Source organism: Cylas formicarius, unplaced genomic scaffold (genome assembly GCF_029955315.1).
Source record: "Cylas formicarius isolate icCylForm1 unplaced genomic scaffold, icCylForm1.1 PGA_scaffold_4__25_contigs__length_36172078, whole genome shotgun sequence".
Classification (NCBI taxonomy): domain Eukaryota; kingdom Metazoa; phylum Arthropoda; class Insecta; order Coleoptera; family Brentidae; genus Cylas; species Cylas formicarius.
The window spans coordinates 5879359-5898122 of NW_026844334.1; the positions used below are offsets into that span (position 1 = coordinate 5879359).

The 18764-nt window shown below is 34.6% G+C and overlaps 1 protein-coding gene across 2 annotated transcripts; it reads right to left on the reverse strand.

Moving 5' to 3' along the window:
* Nucleotides 1–708: 708 nt before the first annotated feature.
* Nucleotides 709–17805, reverse strand: LOC132701254 (protein takeout-like). Of its 2 annotated transcripts, none has more exons than XM_060669041.1 (5): nt 17664–17805; nt 5940–6171; nt 3283–3416; nt 997–1149; nt 709–943 (listed from the first exon to the last, which is right to left on the reverse strand). In XM_060669041.1, exons 1-5 carry the CDS (start codon nt 17725–17727, stop codon nt 792–794), a joined length of 735 nt encoding a protein of 244 aa, XP_060525024.1. In that variant the 5' UTR covers nt 17728–17805; the 3' UTR covers nt 709–791. The 2 variants fall into 2 exon arrangements, with proteins under 2 accessions (XP_060525024.1, XP_060525023.1); XM_060669040.1 differs by lacking the exon at nt 17664–17805 and adding an exon at nt 10421–10579.
* Nucleotides 17806–18764: the final 959 nt, after the last annotated feature.

Genomic DNA, 18764 nt, shown 5'->3' on the forward strand with positions numbered 1-18764 from the left:
TCTGGGTTGGTGGCTCTATAACCAAGAGATAACTGATGATTTTTGGGTCTGATGATAAAGTGTGCTTAGGTTTTCTGTACATAGAATGACCTAAAGAATATCTAAGAATGGAAGGTTATTATTAGTTTCTAATTTAATGGTAAAACGTATATTAGGGTGTATACAGTTTAAATGGTCTGTAAAATCTCGGAGGGATTCTTGACCATGAGGCCAAAGCTTTCTTCTCGCGATGACTGGTTGTAATGGAGAATCCATTACCATTCCGGACGTTTATTACAAGCAAAATATCTTCCAGACGAGCGTTTTTCAATTAAGATGAGATGGTTTGGTTTCAAATTCTCGGATTTTAATATATCTGAAATAATGTTGAGAGTTCCAGGAATAGGGACTTGAGCAAATACGGGTTCTAGGTCGAAACTAACCAGAATATCGAAATCGGAATCTAATTTGGATCTAAAGTAATGATTTTTAATTGTTCAGGTATTGAACTCTATCTATCAGAGAAACTAGAGAATATGATATGATGATGGACCTTTGATGTAAATCTTGAGCGGGAATCTAGAAGATTTGAAAATTATATTACAGTAGAATATGAAAGCTTCTTTGAAAAATTATGTATTTTTTGTGGTGCTGAGTTCCCTTCCCCACCCTTAAAACAAGTCAGGTATTAATCTCCTTGCGTGTGGTAAAAGACAAAAACTAATAACAATAAATAGAAGTTATCTATTCACATAACACGAACGACGTCAACAATATGGAAAACAATACTGAAACCGAGCGGCACTGCTAATTTATGGTAAAAACAAGTTGTCAAAGGGCAGGTTGGACAGTACCCCGCCTCCGACCCTGCGTGCTATGACGGCGATGGTGGTCTGTATAGCCCCGCCCAATTCTTTGGTGACCTCTTCCCAATTCTCGTTGAGGAAATTGTTCACGTTGTCACCTGAGAAGGAAAAAATGTCCGACGACGATTCAGTTTTGATACCAGAAACCTACTCATCTGTTTGTTCCCGTTGAAGAGATTGTCGAGTCTGAAATACGCGTGACCGACTTCAAACGTCAGCTGGTCATCGTCCTGGATGATGGCGTAGTTGATGCCGTTTCTGTTCTCGAGCTTATAGTTGAATTTGTATTTGAATTTGCCGTCGTCTACAATAAAAGGATTTTACAATTCTCGTTCTTCGTCTCTGAGAATATACAGCGTGTTATTGAAATGAGATCGCATAATTTAATGAGGTAAAGGTTTGGTATAAAATGCTTGTCGAGCCACTGGATCTTTTCGGACTGTAAAAAATAATTACAGCAATATCCGACGCAATAAGGCTCCAAATTTGAAAAAAAAAAACTATTCAACACTGCAAAAATACTATTACTAAAAAAGAAGGAACAAAATTTTCTCTTCTTCCACAGACCACATTATTCAAAGAGTAAAAATTTCAGCACATAATTTTGAATTTTAACCAAACATACACTACGCCGCTGATTACTAAAACCGTCTAAGATTTGAAATTATACCGCAACTATATTAAAAAGCAATTTACTTTTTAGGTAGGTACTACCGTGCCGAATAGAATTCGAGTTGACATTTGATATGGCTCATATTTTACCACCGTGCGCATTTGCCGTGTTGTTAATTATTTAATTCGCCTTCAGATGACGAATTGATTTAAATAACTCGTTCCCGAAAATAATGTCCTTCTAACTTTTCTTGTCGATGAATATTTTATTTTCGAATTTATGGCGTTTCTGTTTGTAATGATTGCAAGATCAGCGGCGTAATCAAACAAGATGGATTTCGGAAAATCGTCGATGGGCGGGGCAAGTTCGTAGCGCGTAGCAGCTTTTCCTTGTCCTAGAGAGACGCATTGTTTTTCCATTGTGCTCCTGCGGACCACTATGGAACTTTCGCAAAATCGATGTAATTTTATTGTGCATTCACTCTGTATAAAGTGTCTTTCAAGTCTCGCCGAAGTTCAAAGTTACGGCATACTTTGTTAAATATTAAAATTTGTACAAATAATAGCGAATGCTATTTTTTCTAATATCTTGCGCGCCCTGTATAATTGAGGAAACCTGAAACTCTCTTTCGGTACAGTTTATGGTACTGTTCTCAAATCAAATTATAGCATCTTTAGCACTTTTTCATTTATCCTCAATAATTTACCCACAAAAACGGAAATTTTTAGCATGTTTTAGATTTTTTTGCCGATAAACGACACACATATAATGCAAATAATATTCGAAATAGAGGTTACAGCCCTGGATCTCCTATGTTTCCTGGTATATGAGTTTTTACAAAAGAGTAAATGGTTTTCGAGAAAACACTTCTGAAATCATGCAGTACGTTGTAATACTAAATTGACGTCATCGCGTCTAGATTGAGGGCGGGAAATTGTAATTTTCATTTGTATTTTTTCAAATATCTCGAAGAGCGTATGTGATAGACGAAAACCGTAAATTCAAAAATTGTAGCTCTCGATGTGGCCTATATCACTGTTTAAACCAATTGGCCATATTTTCCTCGAATTTTGATTTACGGCTAATAATTTACTCTGAAACACTGTATATAATGGAAAAATCTCTCGCATTTCCTGGTTCACAAATTTTGCCTATCGGGTTAATAGTTTTCGAGAAAACATTTTTTTATAGAAGTCAAAATATACAAAAAAAAAATCAAAAATTCTTAAAAAATACTTTGCGAGATTTGAGTAAGTCCTTTTTCAACAGATGAAATGCGGGTGTGGACTTCAACCCTTCTGCCAAATCTGATGTCGATAACTGTAAATTTAAGACATCTGTTAATTTTTTAATACCTTGTACAAAACCTTAAATACTAAAGTTTTAACTGTTTATGTGGGCTATATCTCCATATAAAATGAACTGACATCCGAAGCACAGTCTCTCAGTCATAGCCAATTTTCAATAATAGGGAGACCCATTTTTCAGTTTTTTTGAATTGCATATTTTTGAAAAATTGTCAAGAATAAAAGTTTATGGACCTGTGTCTTCTGCGTCTTCTGGTTAGTTTTGGTTAGTTAATAATAAATAAAATAATTTTTTCCTGCTTTATGTAGCTTGTGCACGGCTTAAAATCGTTCAGTAGATATAGCCAATTAATGCCAGGTCTGCAGAGAAACGGATAGCTGATAACGGAGAAAGGAGAACAGAAAAGAAATTTTTTTTTCGACACTGATTAGGACATCCCATTGCCGAGATAATTGCTGGTTGGGAGAACGCACGATATTTAATATAGGGCGTAAAGTGAGTGAGTGGGGGACTTACCGGCAGTGACGTTCGCTGGCCCTTTTCCTTCGAGTGGCAATATCAGAATTTTACCCCCGACCTCGTAGTTTCCGATAATGGAGACTCGGCCGACGAAAATGTCCAGTTCGATTTTGTGCGCGTCAAAATCTACGCTAAAAACGTTGAAAATTAGACTGAAATTTTAAATAGAACGCCCGATAGTTTCTCATCATCTGTCCTGTCTAATTTTCTTATAAAACGTCTAGTAAGTGGATAACATTAACGTCCGTAAGTAAACATCATTTTTGTCATTTGGTTTAGACGTGTATATGAAAAGAACTACATCCTATATTAGTTTTACACTGGCCAAAAATTCATAAAATAATTGATCAATTCCTAATGAAGTTGAAGTCGTTTAACAGGTCAACCAAGTTTTAATATTTAGAGGTTATGTTAGACTGTTGTTGCTGTATTTTTTTAAAATAATCTTTTATTCAGTCAGATAATACATATACATATTATAATTATATTGTAATACACTATTATACGACCTAGACCTGAAGTAAGGTAACTTTCTAAACAATGCATTAAGCATTGGTGCCGAAAGCATTTTAACTGAAGTCTCATTTTTCACAATTGGATATTGCAATTCTTTATTTGTTCTGGCTTTCCGTAACTGTAAGTCACTGTGATTTCTTAAGTTCTGTGAATGTATTTCATTGATATGGTGTTGCTTTTCGTTTTGTTCTATTTTATTTTAAAGGTAAGTTTAGATTGTTCAGATTTAAATATAATTTCAATCGGATCAATTTGAATTGAATGATACAGCGTTTGTAATCTAAATTAAATAGAGTTTTAAGGATTTTATTTTGCATTATTTTTATTTTATTACATGTACCCCAGACTGCAATAAGATATCTTAAAAAATAGTTATCTGTATAACGCTGCAACTAAGAGAACTATTTTGTTCTTTATATAAGCATAGGCCTAAATATTTTATTTTATCAACTCTTTCCAAACTAAAATCATTTATCGTAATGTTAATTTTTTTTTATTTTAAATAATACGTATTTGTTTATGTATATTTTTAATTTGTTATTTAATATTCAGTTGTTCCTTTTAAGTCATTGCTTGCTATATATGCCACACACGTTTCGTTATTTTGGTCTCAAGTTTCTAAGTATTTGCAATGACGGAGGTCATTTGGGTACTATGTCATCGACAGTAACCCCATCGCTTAACCAATTAAGGTCTGTTCAAAGATATAAGAAAATGATCAATTGCTTTTGAATAGGATGGTCATTAACATACAATGCATCAAGATTATTACCTAAAGTTTCGGAATTTAAAATCAGGTAAAATTGTGGTCCGTAATAGAAAATACATTGACGAAAATTTCAACGTCAACTGTATGGAAAATTGTGAATAATCCCATTTCAGCGAGGAAAAAAAGAAGCGATGCTGCCATTCTCTCGAGTGTAGATGAAAGTGCTCAAGATATAATACGGCGTAAAATTTGTCAGTTATTCGAGGAACAAAGCGCGCCTACATTAGATATCTTATTTAGGAGGCATGAAAAAGATGAAACCGGTGTCAAATGTGGCAGAACTACCTTATGGAAGTGTATTCGACACATGGGTTTTAGATTTAAAAAAATTGACGAAAGGCAAGTTTTAATGGAATCTTTTGAAATTTGGAAATGGCGACTGGAATATCTAGAAAAAATTAGGATTTACAGAGAACAACAAAGGCCAATTATTTACTTGGATGAAACCTGGTTCGACACTTATGATACCCCGGAAAAGTTTTGGGTTGACTCAGCTGATAAGTGTAAAACAAACGAGCCATCAAGAAGAGGTAAAAGAATAACTATTTTGCATGCTGGCTCTAAAATGTGAAAAATATTAAAGATTTTTCTCTAGATTACCATGAAGACACCACCGCTGATTTATTTGAAAGTTGGTTTAAAAATAAACTAGTTCCAAACACTCCTGCTAACAGCGTCATTGTAATGGACAATGCAAGTTATCACAGTAGACAGTTGACTAAAACCCCTTTCTCATGTGACACAAAAGCAACAATCCAAAACTACATGTATAATAACGACAGTTATTTTCACGAAGATTATACCAAAAAGCAATTAATTAAGGTTTTACAAAGCTTGAACCTACAAAAGGAATACGTCTGTGATAATTATGAGAAAAATCTAGGGCATACAGTTTTAAGGCTTCCACCTGTATATTTAATCCCATTGAACATGTTTGACACCAACTGAAATCTGCCATTCGTCGTAACCGAAGTTTTTAACATCCCTCCACAAAGTTGGTCAAATTCTGTTAAACATATAGAAAAAGCGGAACAATCGTATATCCATATTGCAAATAATATAGAACAAATAATAGTTAGAACAGGCAATGATAGCGATAGTGATACTGATATATTACGTGAATAATTTGAAGTAATTTAAGTAGGTAATAAAAATAATTTGTAATTTTATTGTAGATTTAAACATAAATACATACATGAATAAATAAATATTGTTTAGTACCTTTCCTAACAAAACCCCAAATAATTAAATTCTAAGCAAAGTACACACATGTTCGGCCATATTTCATTCTTACCGCTTGCTCGGGTCTTTCCTTAATTAGTATCAGTTAGTCACTTTATCTATCTATTTATCTATGAACAGACTTTACCTCATGTCGGTCAATTTGGCGCTGTCCAAACCCAGAAGCGACACGTCCAGGAAGACTATCTTCAGGGAGTCGGCGGTAGCGACGTCGATTCTAGGGATCTGCAGCGGGGTCAAGTTCGGAATGTTGAATTTGGGGTCGCCCTTGAGCAAAGTAGGGAGAGCTTCGTTGCCATGAGCGACGCAACACGCTTTGAAGTCTTTGGCGCTCTTGGAACACGGTTTGAGGTACGGCGCTGGAAAGAAGTTATTTTTAAACCGAGCTACTACAGGGTGTTTCGTTGACAAAACAAATGTTCCTTTTGTGTTAGTTTCTATGTTATATTTTCTGAAATTGATCTATGCATTTACCTCACCCTCTGCGATATTTTTCTATTGAAGTAATTCTAGTAAATAATTTTCAAAGTGGACTTCACTCTTTCAACACGGCAACAAAAGAAGAAAATATTATTTATATTATTATTTCGCCCGCCAAAAGAAGAAAGTAATTAGAAGTTAATTGTCCTTGTAGATATTGTAAAAAAAAATTGAACTGGAAACTGATTTTAAAAGTGGCAATCTACCACATTAATTGCTTTAGTTAAAGGTTAGATCATACAGTTTACCGAATTTCGTGTGGGATTTCATGTCCTACCGACTGCGCCATACAGAATGTGCGCTATATTTGGTGAATCCTACTGGATGGTGTTAACTGCACGTCCTTATTTTTGGTTAGTCTGCACTCGAAGTTAAATATCACAATTGTCTAAGTCATGTGACATCCCTCCTTTTTTAAGTAGATTTCACATTTCAGCAATATATAAAAAGTTAATTACCCATGTTACAATAAACCACATACAGATTTGTTACTCGTCTCTCTTGACTTTAAGTTTACCACAGAATGGTTTAGCTAAGGAAGATAGATATTAAAGTATTTGATTTTGCAACTATTGGTATAGTCAAACTTTGATTATACAGTTTACTGTATATCGTGTTGGATTTCAAGATCCTACCGACTGCGCTATATTATGTGTGCTTATGTTTAATTTTTGGTCTGGGATTAGCTACATAACCAGTTGGCAAATTTTTATTTTTGGTTAGTCTACACTCATAGTTAAATGTCATCGGGTACTTATTAAAGTTACATTAGTGTGACAGTCCACAAAATATCCGAAGGACAATATTAGTTTATTGGTCTTATGGACATTTACATTTAAAAAGTTACGTCCATTGTTATTTTGTTATTGTTATTATTTCGACCTTTTTCCAACATTAGAAAGTGTGTTTGTTTTACCTGTTTTGCCTAAATTAATTATTTTCAGACTAGTGGATACGTAACATCTGGTTCAAAATCAAGTTCATTTTTTAATTTTTTGAAGCCACTGTGTCACTCAGTCACCGGGATTAGGTCCTTAAATGCTATGTAATCGTTATTTGTTTAAATCGATCTTTTAATTACTCAAAATTACTTTTATTTTTTTTTTAATACATTTTTAAGTTCTTTTATTAATTATTCTCTATTTTACAACATACAACAGGAAAAAAAGTCATAAAATACTTTTGTTTTTTTTTATGTATTTAATGTTTATATATAAATCATTTTCGTTGGCTTTACTCAAGAGTATCTTTATATTATATACTACCTATACTATATTATATACTACCTTATTTTAGGAACTAGAAGGCATTGAACAAAAAGTTAAATATAAAAGCTGCTTGGGTTAATTATTTGCATGTATACAGGGCGAGTCGTTTCGCCGTGTCCACTACAAACTTTGTTTCAAATGGAACACCCCATAATAATATATATTAATACTGAAAGAGAAGTTCAACGATTTATAACAGCATGAGGTTTAAACGCAACGTTTCGGAATCGTTGGCTAGACGTCCAAAATGATTTATTTGTCTAAGGTCTTTTAGTCATTACCATCCAGCTCAAAAATAATCGGTTATCAACTTCTTGGGTACAGAGACGTAATACTATGTCAACCCAAATCACTGAACCTAAAACTTAAAACACCTAACATATGCATTAGAGATACGAAGCGTTCCATGACAAAATACACTTCACTACAATCTCCCAAAGAAAATAAGTCTAAAAGCAACTCCACATTTGCCATTGTCGTCCTTCCTTACATTCAAAACATAAAAATATCAAACCAGATTCACCACTTTTCCCTGCCTTGACATGGGCAAGATTGGGAGTTTTCGGAACGGCCCTGATCGATCCGGACTCAGTGCACGGTATTGGGCTAAAGGAGTTGCTTACCTTCTACAGGAGGGGCGGCATTCTGGACGCCCTCTAGAGAGGCCTGGGGGCACAACGGGCCCATCTGGTGGCCTAAGTGCTTGGACGCCCGCGAGGGCCAATACCAATACCAAGGTCTTTTAATCTTCAAAATAGATACCCTTTTCTTTTATTTATTTGGCAAAACTTGCATTTTTAAATGAAAAAAAAAACGCTGCTGCCATACTTCGCGCACCATCAGTTTTCTCATTTTTTTTCAAATGCCGGTCTATTATGTTATGTCTAGAGAGAACACTGAACTAAGAATTCAACGATATGTAATAGGAGGGGTCAACAAATCACCATTTCTGAATTACTGCTCATCATCGTTAGTACGAAGCCTATTTGCCAAATAATTTTCAAAGCATATTTTCGAGAAACCCTTTTAGATAGGTTTAATTAAGAATTTTGATTATTTTTGGTTAGTTAAAATGGAACTTACTAGCAGTACAAATATCAAACAAGGTCTTTAAGAGTACTTCATACAAGAAATAAAGTGGATTTAGGTCTGGACTCCTTGGGGGCCAGGCATAATCATCGTGGTCACCAATCCATTCCCTATCCCACTTACTTAATTAGTTTTTATGACAGGACTATAGTGGTAAGTAACAATACTCCGTATCTGACGACTGTTTTTCTTTTTGTTATGCCGACTTCCTTCCCTTCTAAACCGGCGGTAGATTTTGTAATTTTTTTTTATTTTTGTTTCCATAGCAAATATTATGAACGAAGAAAAAATAATAAAAAAAAATTAATAGTGTAAATACTGGATGAAGGAAAAGTCAATATTATTTACTAGTGTAAGAATAATTATTGCTGTCAATGTCTACTAGCGCAGAATTCATGACCATTGGAGAAATGACGCTGCATGTTTTAAATGTTCTTCAATTCTTCGGGATATTACACATCGTTGAATTCACCTTTCAGTGGTCTATCTAGACATATCATAATATGATAACACTAAGATTTTTTTTCATTTAAGAATGTTAAAAACTTTTGCAAAATAAATCAACGGCAAGAGAATCTCTTTTTGTAAGCAATTTGAAACAAGATTGACATACCTTAGATAAATCGCCTTAAATATCGGGCTAATAATGAAGATGGACGTCAATCATTGCGAAACGTTGCATTTAAACCCAATACATATACATATATACATATACATATATACATATACATATAAACTTCCGTGCATAGAAATCGGACCACTGCAAATTTTTGACTAACATGCTATTTGGAAGACAATTTAATATGCTGTATAAGTCTAAATTTTTCAAGAGTGCTGATCTTTTATATATCTTTTAGAAGGAAATGAAACGTGTTCATGCAGTAGTTATAGTGACATGCAGTAACAAACTTGTTATAGACTTAAATTGCAACTGGAATTTTCACATTGTTCGTTTTTAACCATTTGGATAGCGTTTAATTGTATTACCTTGATACATACTACACAGCAGAAAGCCGCTCAAGTTGCCCCTTCAAACCCGAAAGTGGACTTCGCCAGCGAGCTGTTGCTGTCAGTGGACAGTGAGACGAAGACTGAAGGAAAATAACCTAACCCCAAAAACAACTGCAATTGGTCCAAAACTTACCCCATCTGAATTGGATATTGGACCAGAATATGGCTTTTTGGTAGTGCATTGGAGAAGAATTCATTTTTAAGCATGACAATGCTAGGCCGCACACGGCAAGGATCGCGCAAGAGTACATTACAGAAGTCTGTTTTCAAGTTATGGAGTTGCCAGCAACCAATCTCGATCTCAGTCCGATCGAACATTTATGGGATGAGCTGAAACGGAGAATTCGAGCTAGACTTCGTACCCCAACCTCGATCCCAGAGCTTATTGTTGCAGTAGAAGAAGAGTGGCTTAACATTCCACAAGAAACAAATAATCAAGTAGGATATTATTAGGAAAGAGGGGGTCATACAGATGAATAAAAAATAAGTGTTGAGTTGATAATTGTTAATAACCCTTTTTTTTAGTAATAAAATTTGACTACGCTTAATCTAAAAAGCAGAAATAAATTTTGATCAATTTAGACTCGTATTAAGCAGCATATTTTGAATGGAATTGAAGTCAAAAGTTCACAATGGGCCGATTTATATGCATACAAGTTTATAATAAATGAAAAGTCCAAATTAATCCAAGCAACTTTTTGTTCAGTCTCTTCTAGTTCCTGAGATAATGGTACGTTTTCCTGTTGCATGGGTTACTTACGAATGGGTTTCGGTCGTTTTCTTCTTTCGGATTTCGCCGAAACCATCACCAGGACGGCGAGTACGAATACCAAAACGACCTTAGCGGACATCGCGCCAAACTATTTAAAAAAATGACGCGATCGAAAACCCGGTAGCGAACTGAAGACGCGTCTGGGCTCTTTCAAATTTTTATATCCGCGACTTATTGCGATTAAAATTCGCCGAAAAGCGAGAGAGAGACGCCGAGATGGTATCCCATTAATTTGCTCGGGAATATTCATGTCCGAACGATTTTGAATTAATTCGTCGAATTTCGATTGGCGCGTCGTCATCGTTCGCAAACCGATTCGCTGAACGCGCGTAAATAGGAAATCGCCTTTTAGCGAAGATGTCGATGACACGTGTCGACGTGTCGTCCACCAAGGCTCCTCAAATTACCTCAACGCGATGCTGTTAGTCGCCGGGTCGTTTTTGCATGTAATGTGCCGTGTAGGATTAGGAAAAAGACTCGCCGATAACGTTGGGACAATATACGGGGTGTCACCGTTAAAACTCGAACAACAAACTTCTAGTAAATGTGATTTTTTTCGTTTTTCGTAACAGAATGAAAGGAAAAAAATACAGCACCGGAGAAGAAAGCGAAAAACGAGAAAAGAGGAAAGTAAAAAACGCCAAAGCATGTAGATCGAAATTAAAGTAATAGCATTGGTTTGTCCACATGGTTCTATTAAAAGACAGTATATTAAGGGAATTCGAAATATCTCCGAGGACATTACCTTTTTCTTTTTTCTTTTTCTTCTCTAGTTTCACGATGTCATTATCGTGTGCCATCTTATTATTATTTTCTGACGATAAACACAGGACAAAGAAATACGATTTATTGGCATTATCATAATTAAAAATGATTAGTGTTATTTGAAAGACGAGGAAATTGAAAAGTGTGACAAATGCACATCTCCAACTCTTCCTATTCTCATCAATTTGCTTTATTTCTGTAGACTTTTTCCATTCTCAAATCTACTTAAGGTTGATGATCATTCTGGCTAACTGTATTTTAGGAGACTCTAGATTATAAAATAAGCATGACAAAATATTATTGTTTAAAATAACACTTTCAACGCCCTCTATTATAAATTGTAAGGAAAATCCGTTTTTTTCCCTACTAATACTATCCTTAGAGCAGAAAGTCCTATTTTTTAGTTTCAGGCACATGCCATATTAATGTAACAGGTTTTCTTATAAAATATAATATTTTCATTGGAACTAAATTTAAACATTATTTTAAATGCTTAAAATAAAAATCTAAACATGCTATATCATAAATTCTAAGAAAAATTCTTTTTTTTCTGTTCACGCTATCCCAAGAATAGAAAGTCCTATTTTCGAGTTTCAGATACATGCTTATAAAATATAATATTTTCATTGGAATTAAATTTGTCCCGATTTTGAATTAATAATCTAAATCATATAATTATGTTCATGGTTTAGGGAAAGATTCTCACATTAAATAATGAAAAAAAAACAGACTTTTTAAATCATTTAACCTAAAATAAAACGAACATATTTTGTTTTCAATCAAAGCTAATTGCTTTTACTTAGTTTTTGGCAATAAAATCAAAGAAAATTATTCAAAATGAAGGAGCACGCATTCACTAATGGCGACTTTATACCTTTGTTCTATTGGCTGGTAAAAACCACATGACAGAAGTCCCTCTTTTCTTCTCAAAATGTTAAGAAATCTTTTACAAGTAACAACCGGCCGCCCTTAACACATAAACGTTCAGGTTTGGTTAATGCAGTCATCTTATTATTATAAAAGAAAAAAAACGTCCTTTTTTAATAATAATAGTAATAATTTGTTTTAAAGTATATTAAACGGCATTTGACTCAAGAGTTTATTTCACACGAGCGGAGCGAGTGAGTTAAAAAGTTAAAAAGTTTACCGAACGTGTTGCATACTATACGTTTTCTACGACCGTTAGTTTTTCGGTACATTTTCGCAAAACAACACGAATACTACCTACTATCAGAATCGACAAACGTCAAAATTCAAAGCATGGGAAATATCTGACGCTGTAAAGTGACGCTTCCCGCACGCTAGATGTTATATTTTGATTTGTTAAATTGTAGAAAGATTTGTTTTGTTACAAGGTGATTTTCTGCGCATTTAGTTAGTTTTCTGAGTGTAGTTTCTCTATAGCTTTTAAAACGAACGATACACTGAAGCAATTTCTATTCTATTACTATTCTAGATCTGGAGTTTATATCAGACAGTCTTCCAAAAAGATTTTCATCAGGGTTCACGAATATAGAAAAAAAAAACAATACAACTGATGTGACAGGGATCAAATTAGCTTTCGGCGCTCATCCACGAGCCGTAATTTTTCTCTTAATATAAACGTAGCCATTAGAAATCACCAATGCCAAAATCAGTTCTACATTTGATGACATTTTCTAGACCTTGACTTTTGGGATCCTTCATAAAATCCTCAATTTTATTGACCTCGTCCAAAAATATTCTACATTCTAAGAAAAAAAAAAGATCGAAAAGCTCTCGCCATCTCACAAGGGACGTATTTTATTTCGACATTTGGAAACTGCGTCGTTTAACCGGAAAAAAAAAACACCGCATGTGCGTAATATGATCGGAGCTGGTCGATTTTTCGGAAAAGATAACGACAAAAGTGAATTATTAGTGGTAAGCAATGACGCGCCACGTGCACAGATACGTCTTGGGCAATTTCGAGGTTCCGATTGCTATTAGAAAATTAAACCAGTCACATCTGATTACGGTCCTGTGCCAGTCTTATTAATATTCAGTGTTGACTGCTAATCGTCGCAATAATGATACAATCAATTTGAAAGCTAAGCTCAAGAGGGCTGAACTAAAGATTTAATTTCTTAATTTATTCCTTTTAAAGTACACAGAGTGTTTCAAAAACATGCGCAAAAAAAAGAAAAAAGATGCATAGGTCCGGAAATGCTTAGTTTCCAAAATACAAGTCCGAAACTCCTTACTTCAACTAATGGTGTAACTAAGTATATTGTGGTATGAAATGGTCCAAAGTAAATAACAAAAATTGCAAAAGGTCAGTGGCGTACATATCCTTCACAATACAATTGATTAGGATGCTTCCTAGGATGGCACTGGATTTGATAAATTAACCTTTCGTCATTACAACAGTACAACCAAATAGGCCAAAAAATGTTTAAGATACTTTAAAAAATCCTTTTTTTTTAACATTATGTAAATGACAAAGCAGTAACAAATTAAAAATAAAAACCTAATGTAAGAACAAATTTTAGGAACTGTTTTTATTTCCTACTTTCAGTTGCCTCCAAAGTATTCACAACACGAGCAAAAACATTTTTTTTACTGCCGTTAGTTTTTTTTAATCCCAAACACACGGCCATTTTGGTTCTTAATTTTCCGTTTACTAACTTGTTATTTTCTTTTGAATCAGGCGTCTACTACAGCACATGTTTATTTTTATAGTTTATCCTATAGAGGATAAGAAAATATTTTTGAGTCAAAAAGGACCAGCGTTAAATCAGATTTCGGGTGTATTCTTAAAAACTTTATTTTTTAAGATCCTGACGATATTGTATGGGTGCCACTTAACAGGTTAGCAAGGTATTATTTTTGTAAAGACGAAAATGTATTCTATCAACCACAATGGCTGGTTAGGAACTTAGCTTCAGCAAACATTTCTAATCAGTCCGGGCTGCCCTAAATTCATTTAGTTAGCAACATAAATATATTGGGTTGTTCGGAAAGTCATTTCGTTTTTTTTTGGGGAACATGAAAGACAGTTTTCGTATAATGAATAAATATTTTATTAAATTATATATTGGCCATTCTGGTCCAACACCTTTTGCCATCTTTCTGGCAGTAACATAATTCCCCTCTCATAAAAGTTTTGGTCCTTGCTGGCAAAAAACTGGTTCAGGTGGTTTTTGACATCTTCATTTGAGGTAAAGGTTTTGCCATCCAAAAAATTCTGCAGGGACCGGAACAAATAGTAGTCGGAAGGCGCCAGATCTGGAGAATATGGTGGATGTTGCAGTACGTCCCATTCAAGCTGTAAAAGTTTTTGGCGAGTGACCAAACTTGTGTGAGGTCTCGCATTATCCTGGTGGAACACTACACCCTTCCTGTTGATTAATTCGGGCCTCTTCTCTTTAAGTGAATCATTCAATTTGTCCAGTTGATGACAATAGACTTCTGAATTAATCGTTGTATTGTCCGGCAAAAGCTCAAAAAAAAACGATTCCTTTGACATCCCACCAAACGGAGAGCATCACCTTTTTTTGGTGAATGTTGGCTTTTGACACGCTTTGAGCCGGTTCATCTTTTCTGCTCCATGACCTCTTGCGTTTAACATTGTTGTATACAACCCATTTTTCGTCCCCAGTAATAATCCGCTTCAAAAATGGATCATTTTCTTGACGTTTGAGGAGCGAATCACACACGTCAACGCGACGACACAAATTTCGCTCCGTAAGGACATGGGGCACCCACACATCGAGCTTCGAGGTTAAGCTCATGCCTTTCAAATGGCCATAAACAGTCGAATTCGACAAATTTAATCTCTCACCGATCTCTCGTGTGGTTATTCGCCGATTTGCATCAACTAATGCCTTTATCGCATCTTTGTCAGCTTCGACCGGCCTTCCAGACCGTGGTGCATCTTCGACATCAAAATTGCCGGATCGAAATTTTGCAAACCAGTTCTGGCACTGGCGTACTGTTAACACGCCTTCTCCATACACATCCGTCAATTTTTTTCTCGCTTGGACAGCATTTTTACCTTTTCTGAAGTAAAAAAGTAAAATATGACGAAAATGCTGCTTATTGCTCTCCATATTTAAAAGGGCACCAACCAAAAACTACTGCGTAGAATTAATAGAACTTTTTCACACACAAGCCTTGCAATATCAGCTCTCAAGACATATAATGATTATGCGACTTAAGTGTGAAGTTGGTTTCGAAAAAACGTAATTAAGTCCTCTGACGGGAAAAAACGAAATGACTTTCCGAACAACCTTATATAAGCTGCACTGAGCGAGCCACATTTTATTCAATTTTAATAAGCAATTATAGGTTAAACTAACGAAAACTGTTTATGGACATGTATTCACTACTGACGAATTGTCAAATCTTCTTGACCAAATATTGGGTAGATATGTCATGATATAAGTATATTATAGATAAATTGTCGAAAATTCGACCCGTGGAAGTCAGAAAGAATCCAGTAGACTTTTCAATATATAAAAAATACAAAAGGGAGTATTAAAATGAAATAAAAAATACAAAAAAAACTCTCCTATAAAAACTATTTACAGTTATCAAAAAAAAGGGCAAAGATTCTTGGAAATTAATTGACACCGAGCGGTATGGTACAAGTAATAGCATGCAACAAGTGCGGTAAGCGGCATTTAACCCACGAGTTTATTTGACACGAGCGGAGCGAGTGTTTAATAAACGAGTGACTTAAAAAGTTTACCGAACGTGTTGCATACTATACTTTTTCGACAGTCGTTAGTTTTTGGGTACATTTTAGCAAAACAACACGAATACATTCACTGACATGAAAGTCAGAATTGACAAACGTCTAAATTCAAAGCTTAGGAAATATCTCCGAAAACATCGAATTGCTCCCAAACCCGTGCGGTAAAATCCCAGAAAGGAGTGGCTTGGATCCGTGAGAAACGAAACTGATGTGGTAAACTGACGCTTCCCGCACGCTAGATGGGTGTGTAATTAGGTATTTTACAGATGGGAGTAGAAAAAAATAATTTTACGAAAGATTTATCCACTGTCGAACTCGACATATTTTTTTTAGTACACTAGCCCATAAAATATTTGAAACTTTGAATGAGACTCCTGCTAAGCCATTTGTTGATACATCACATGACTAAACCTAAATACTCATTCAAATTTTCCCTGGTTTATTCACTTGAGGTCGAGCAGGTCATAAAGTCTTTGAATAATTCCAAAGCTTTAGACTTTTATAGTTTTAACAATAGGATTATTAAAGAATGCTGCCATGTAATAGTTTTACCATTAACTGACATAATAAATAGGTGTTTCCTTACTGAATATTTTTGAAGTGTCTAACGTTGTGCCAATCCATAAGAAATAATAAATAATTTCCGACCCGTATCAACCATCCCAATAGTTTCAAAAGTTTTAGAAAAAAGGACATATTCTGAATTATCTTATTATTTTGAGTAATTTGATAAATCCAAACCAGTTTAGATTTAGAAAGGGGCGTTCCACCCAAGTACTATTACGCATAGTCGCTGCCATAGTTGAGGGCTTTAAGCATAGCACTTTAACGCTGTGTGACCTCTCCAAGACCTTTGACTGAGTCAGTCATTTTACGGTTTGGAACCCATTGCCTCCCTAATAGAAAGCAGTAATAAAATGTCAAGTTTAAGAATTCTAATGCACAGAGTTCCACAGGGTTCTATTATGGGCCCATTATTGTTTTTAGTTTACATTAATGATGTCTTTGGTCATATGGACCCTGTGGCTGCGGTTAATTTTGCAGATGACTCTACATTTAAAACATCAAACACGAATATAGAAACCCTTATCCCACTTCATCCTCAAATTTGCTTCGAACTAGGAAGTTTAAATACATTAAAAGCATAAAAAATTCTCTTGACCTAATTAACACAATTCCAAGTCGAGTCGCAAACTTGCTATTTAAAATTTTTAAAACCAAAATAAAATCTTTTCTTGAGCATTGTAGATTTTATCTAACCGTATGTGTGAGTATGTATGTGTATGTATATGTATATATTGCATATAATTGTTTTTTGTTCTTTGGTATTTAGACGTGCTGTAAACATTGTATTGTAATTTTGTTAATAAAATAATCTCTCTATGTAACATTTAATTGCTTCTCAAATTGTGTTCCTCTTTGATACAGGATGTCTAAAATGCATTAATACGAAAGATAAAGACGCGGTACCCTTATTTTTGGAGGTACAAACAAAATGTTTTTTTTTTAAATTTTCCTTAGAAACTGTTTTTAAAAACATGTCGAAATTTTGGTTACAAATACCCTTTCTAGGTTTTAAGAAAAGTTAAAAACATTGAACATTGTCAATTGGCTAAGGCCAAGTTGCTTTACCAAATCAAAATAGCACTAAATAAAGCATCATGGTTTGGAATATTCATTACACGAAAATCTCATCTGTGACGTGACATGATGTGATGTATTGTGCGTGTAGAAAGGAAAAAGACTTACGGACTTGACACCGTGCCACATGCAAAGCACATAGCACTATCACCGCTTTAGCACAGGCCCACATGGTCGGGGAAACTATATTTTGGTGCTTTACGGTCGGAGGGGGCCCACTGCGCTAGCACCGGGCGGTTTGATGGAAAAGCTGGGGCGTGGGTATATATATAATTCGTAATTAATTGAACATTTAATTGGGGCCGCTGATATCGGCGTTTAGTTTGAGGCAATTATCTGCATTAATTACAACGACACAGGTATCCGGAAAAAATACATATTGTTGATTTTTTGCGCCTTGCTCGTTGAAACCGGCAATCATATGTTTATTTTATTTTTTCTAGTTTTCCAGAAAACTCGAATTTTATCGTTTTTATTTCGCCATAACAATTTCGCACAACTCAAACATTTTTGTGGCTGTATGTACAATATCAAAATTGTCGTCAAAAATGTGTTTTTCTGTGTTTAAATGTTTAGCATAATTAGAATCTAGACTATTGTTTTTAAACGCTCTTTTATGTTCGTTAATGCGTTTCTTGAAGGATCTACCTGTTTGTCCAATATAAATTTTTGGAAAAGATCCGCATTTCAACCTGTAGACACCTGATTTTTGAGATTTTGGACATTTCGTTTTGTTGTTTTTTAAAAATTTTGCTATTGTGTTGTGAGTTCTGAAAGCTAATTTTAAACCACATTTTGACAAATGTTTTGAAACTTTTTCAGTGTGTCCTCCTATGTATGTAATTGTTTTAAATTGTTCATGTTCTGTATTAATTTAAATCTGTGTAAAGTTCCACCCAGATTTTAAACCAAAATTTACAATAAAACATTATTTTGAATTAATCAACAAAGTTAAAGATATCAAAATCCCTTCTAATGCAACACTATTTTCTTGTGATGTACAAAACTTATTTCCCAGTATTCCACCTATGGATGTGAAAGATTTAGTAGATTTCACCCTCAGTCGGAAATAGGTTAAACCATTAGTGAACAAAGATTTATTAGATTGCTTAATAGTATCTTTAAACCAAAATTATTTTGAATTTAATGGATAGATTTACATATCTAAGGAAAGCTTGATTATGGGAAATCCACTTAATCCTTTGTTAG

Coding starts and splice junctions, on each gene's coding strand:
- LOC132701254 (XM_060669040.1), bottom strand. CDS start 10,511: ATGTCCGCTAAGGTCGTTTTGGTATTCGTACTCGCCGTCCTGGTGATG. Junction 6,172..10,420: donor AAAACGACCGAAACCCATTC/GTAAGTAACCCA, acceptor ACTTCTTTCCAG/CGCCGTACCTCAAACCGTGT. Junction 944..996: donor CAACGGGAACAAACAGATGA/GTAGGTTTCTGG, acceptor TTTCCTTCTCAG/GTGACAACGTGAACAATTTC.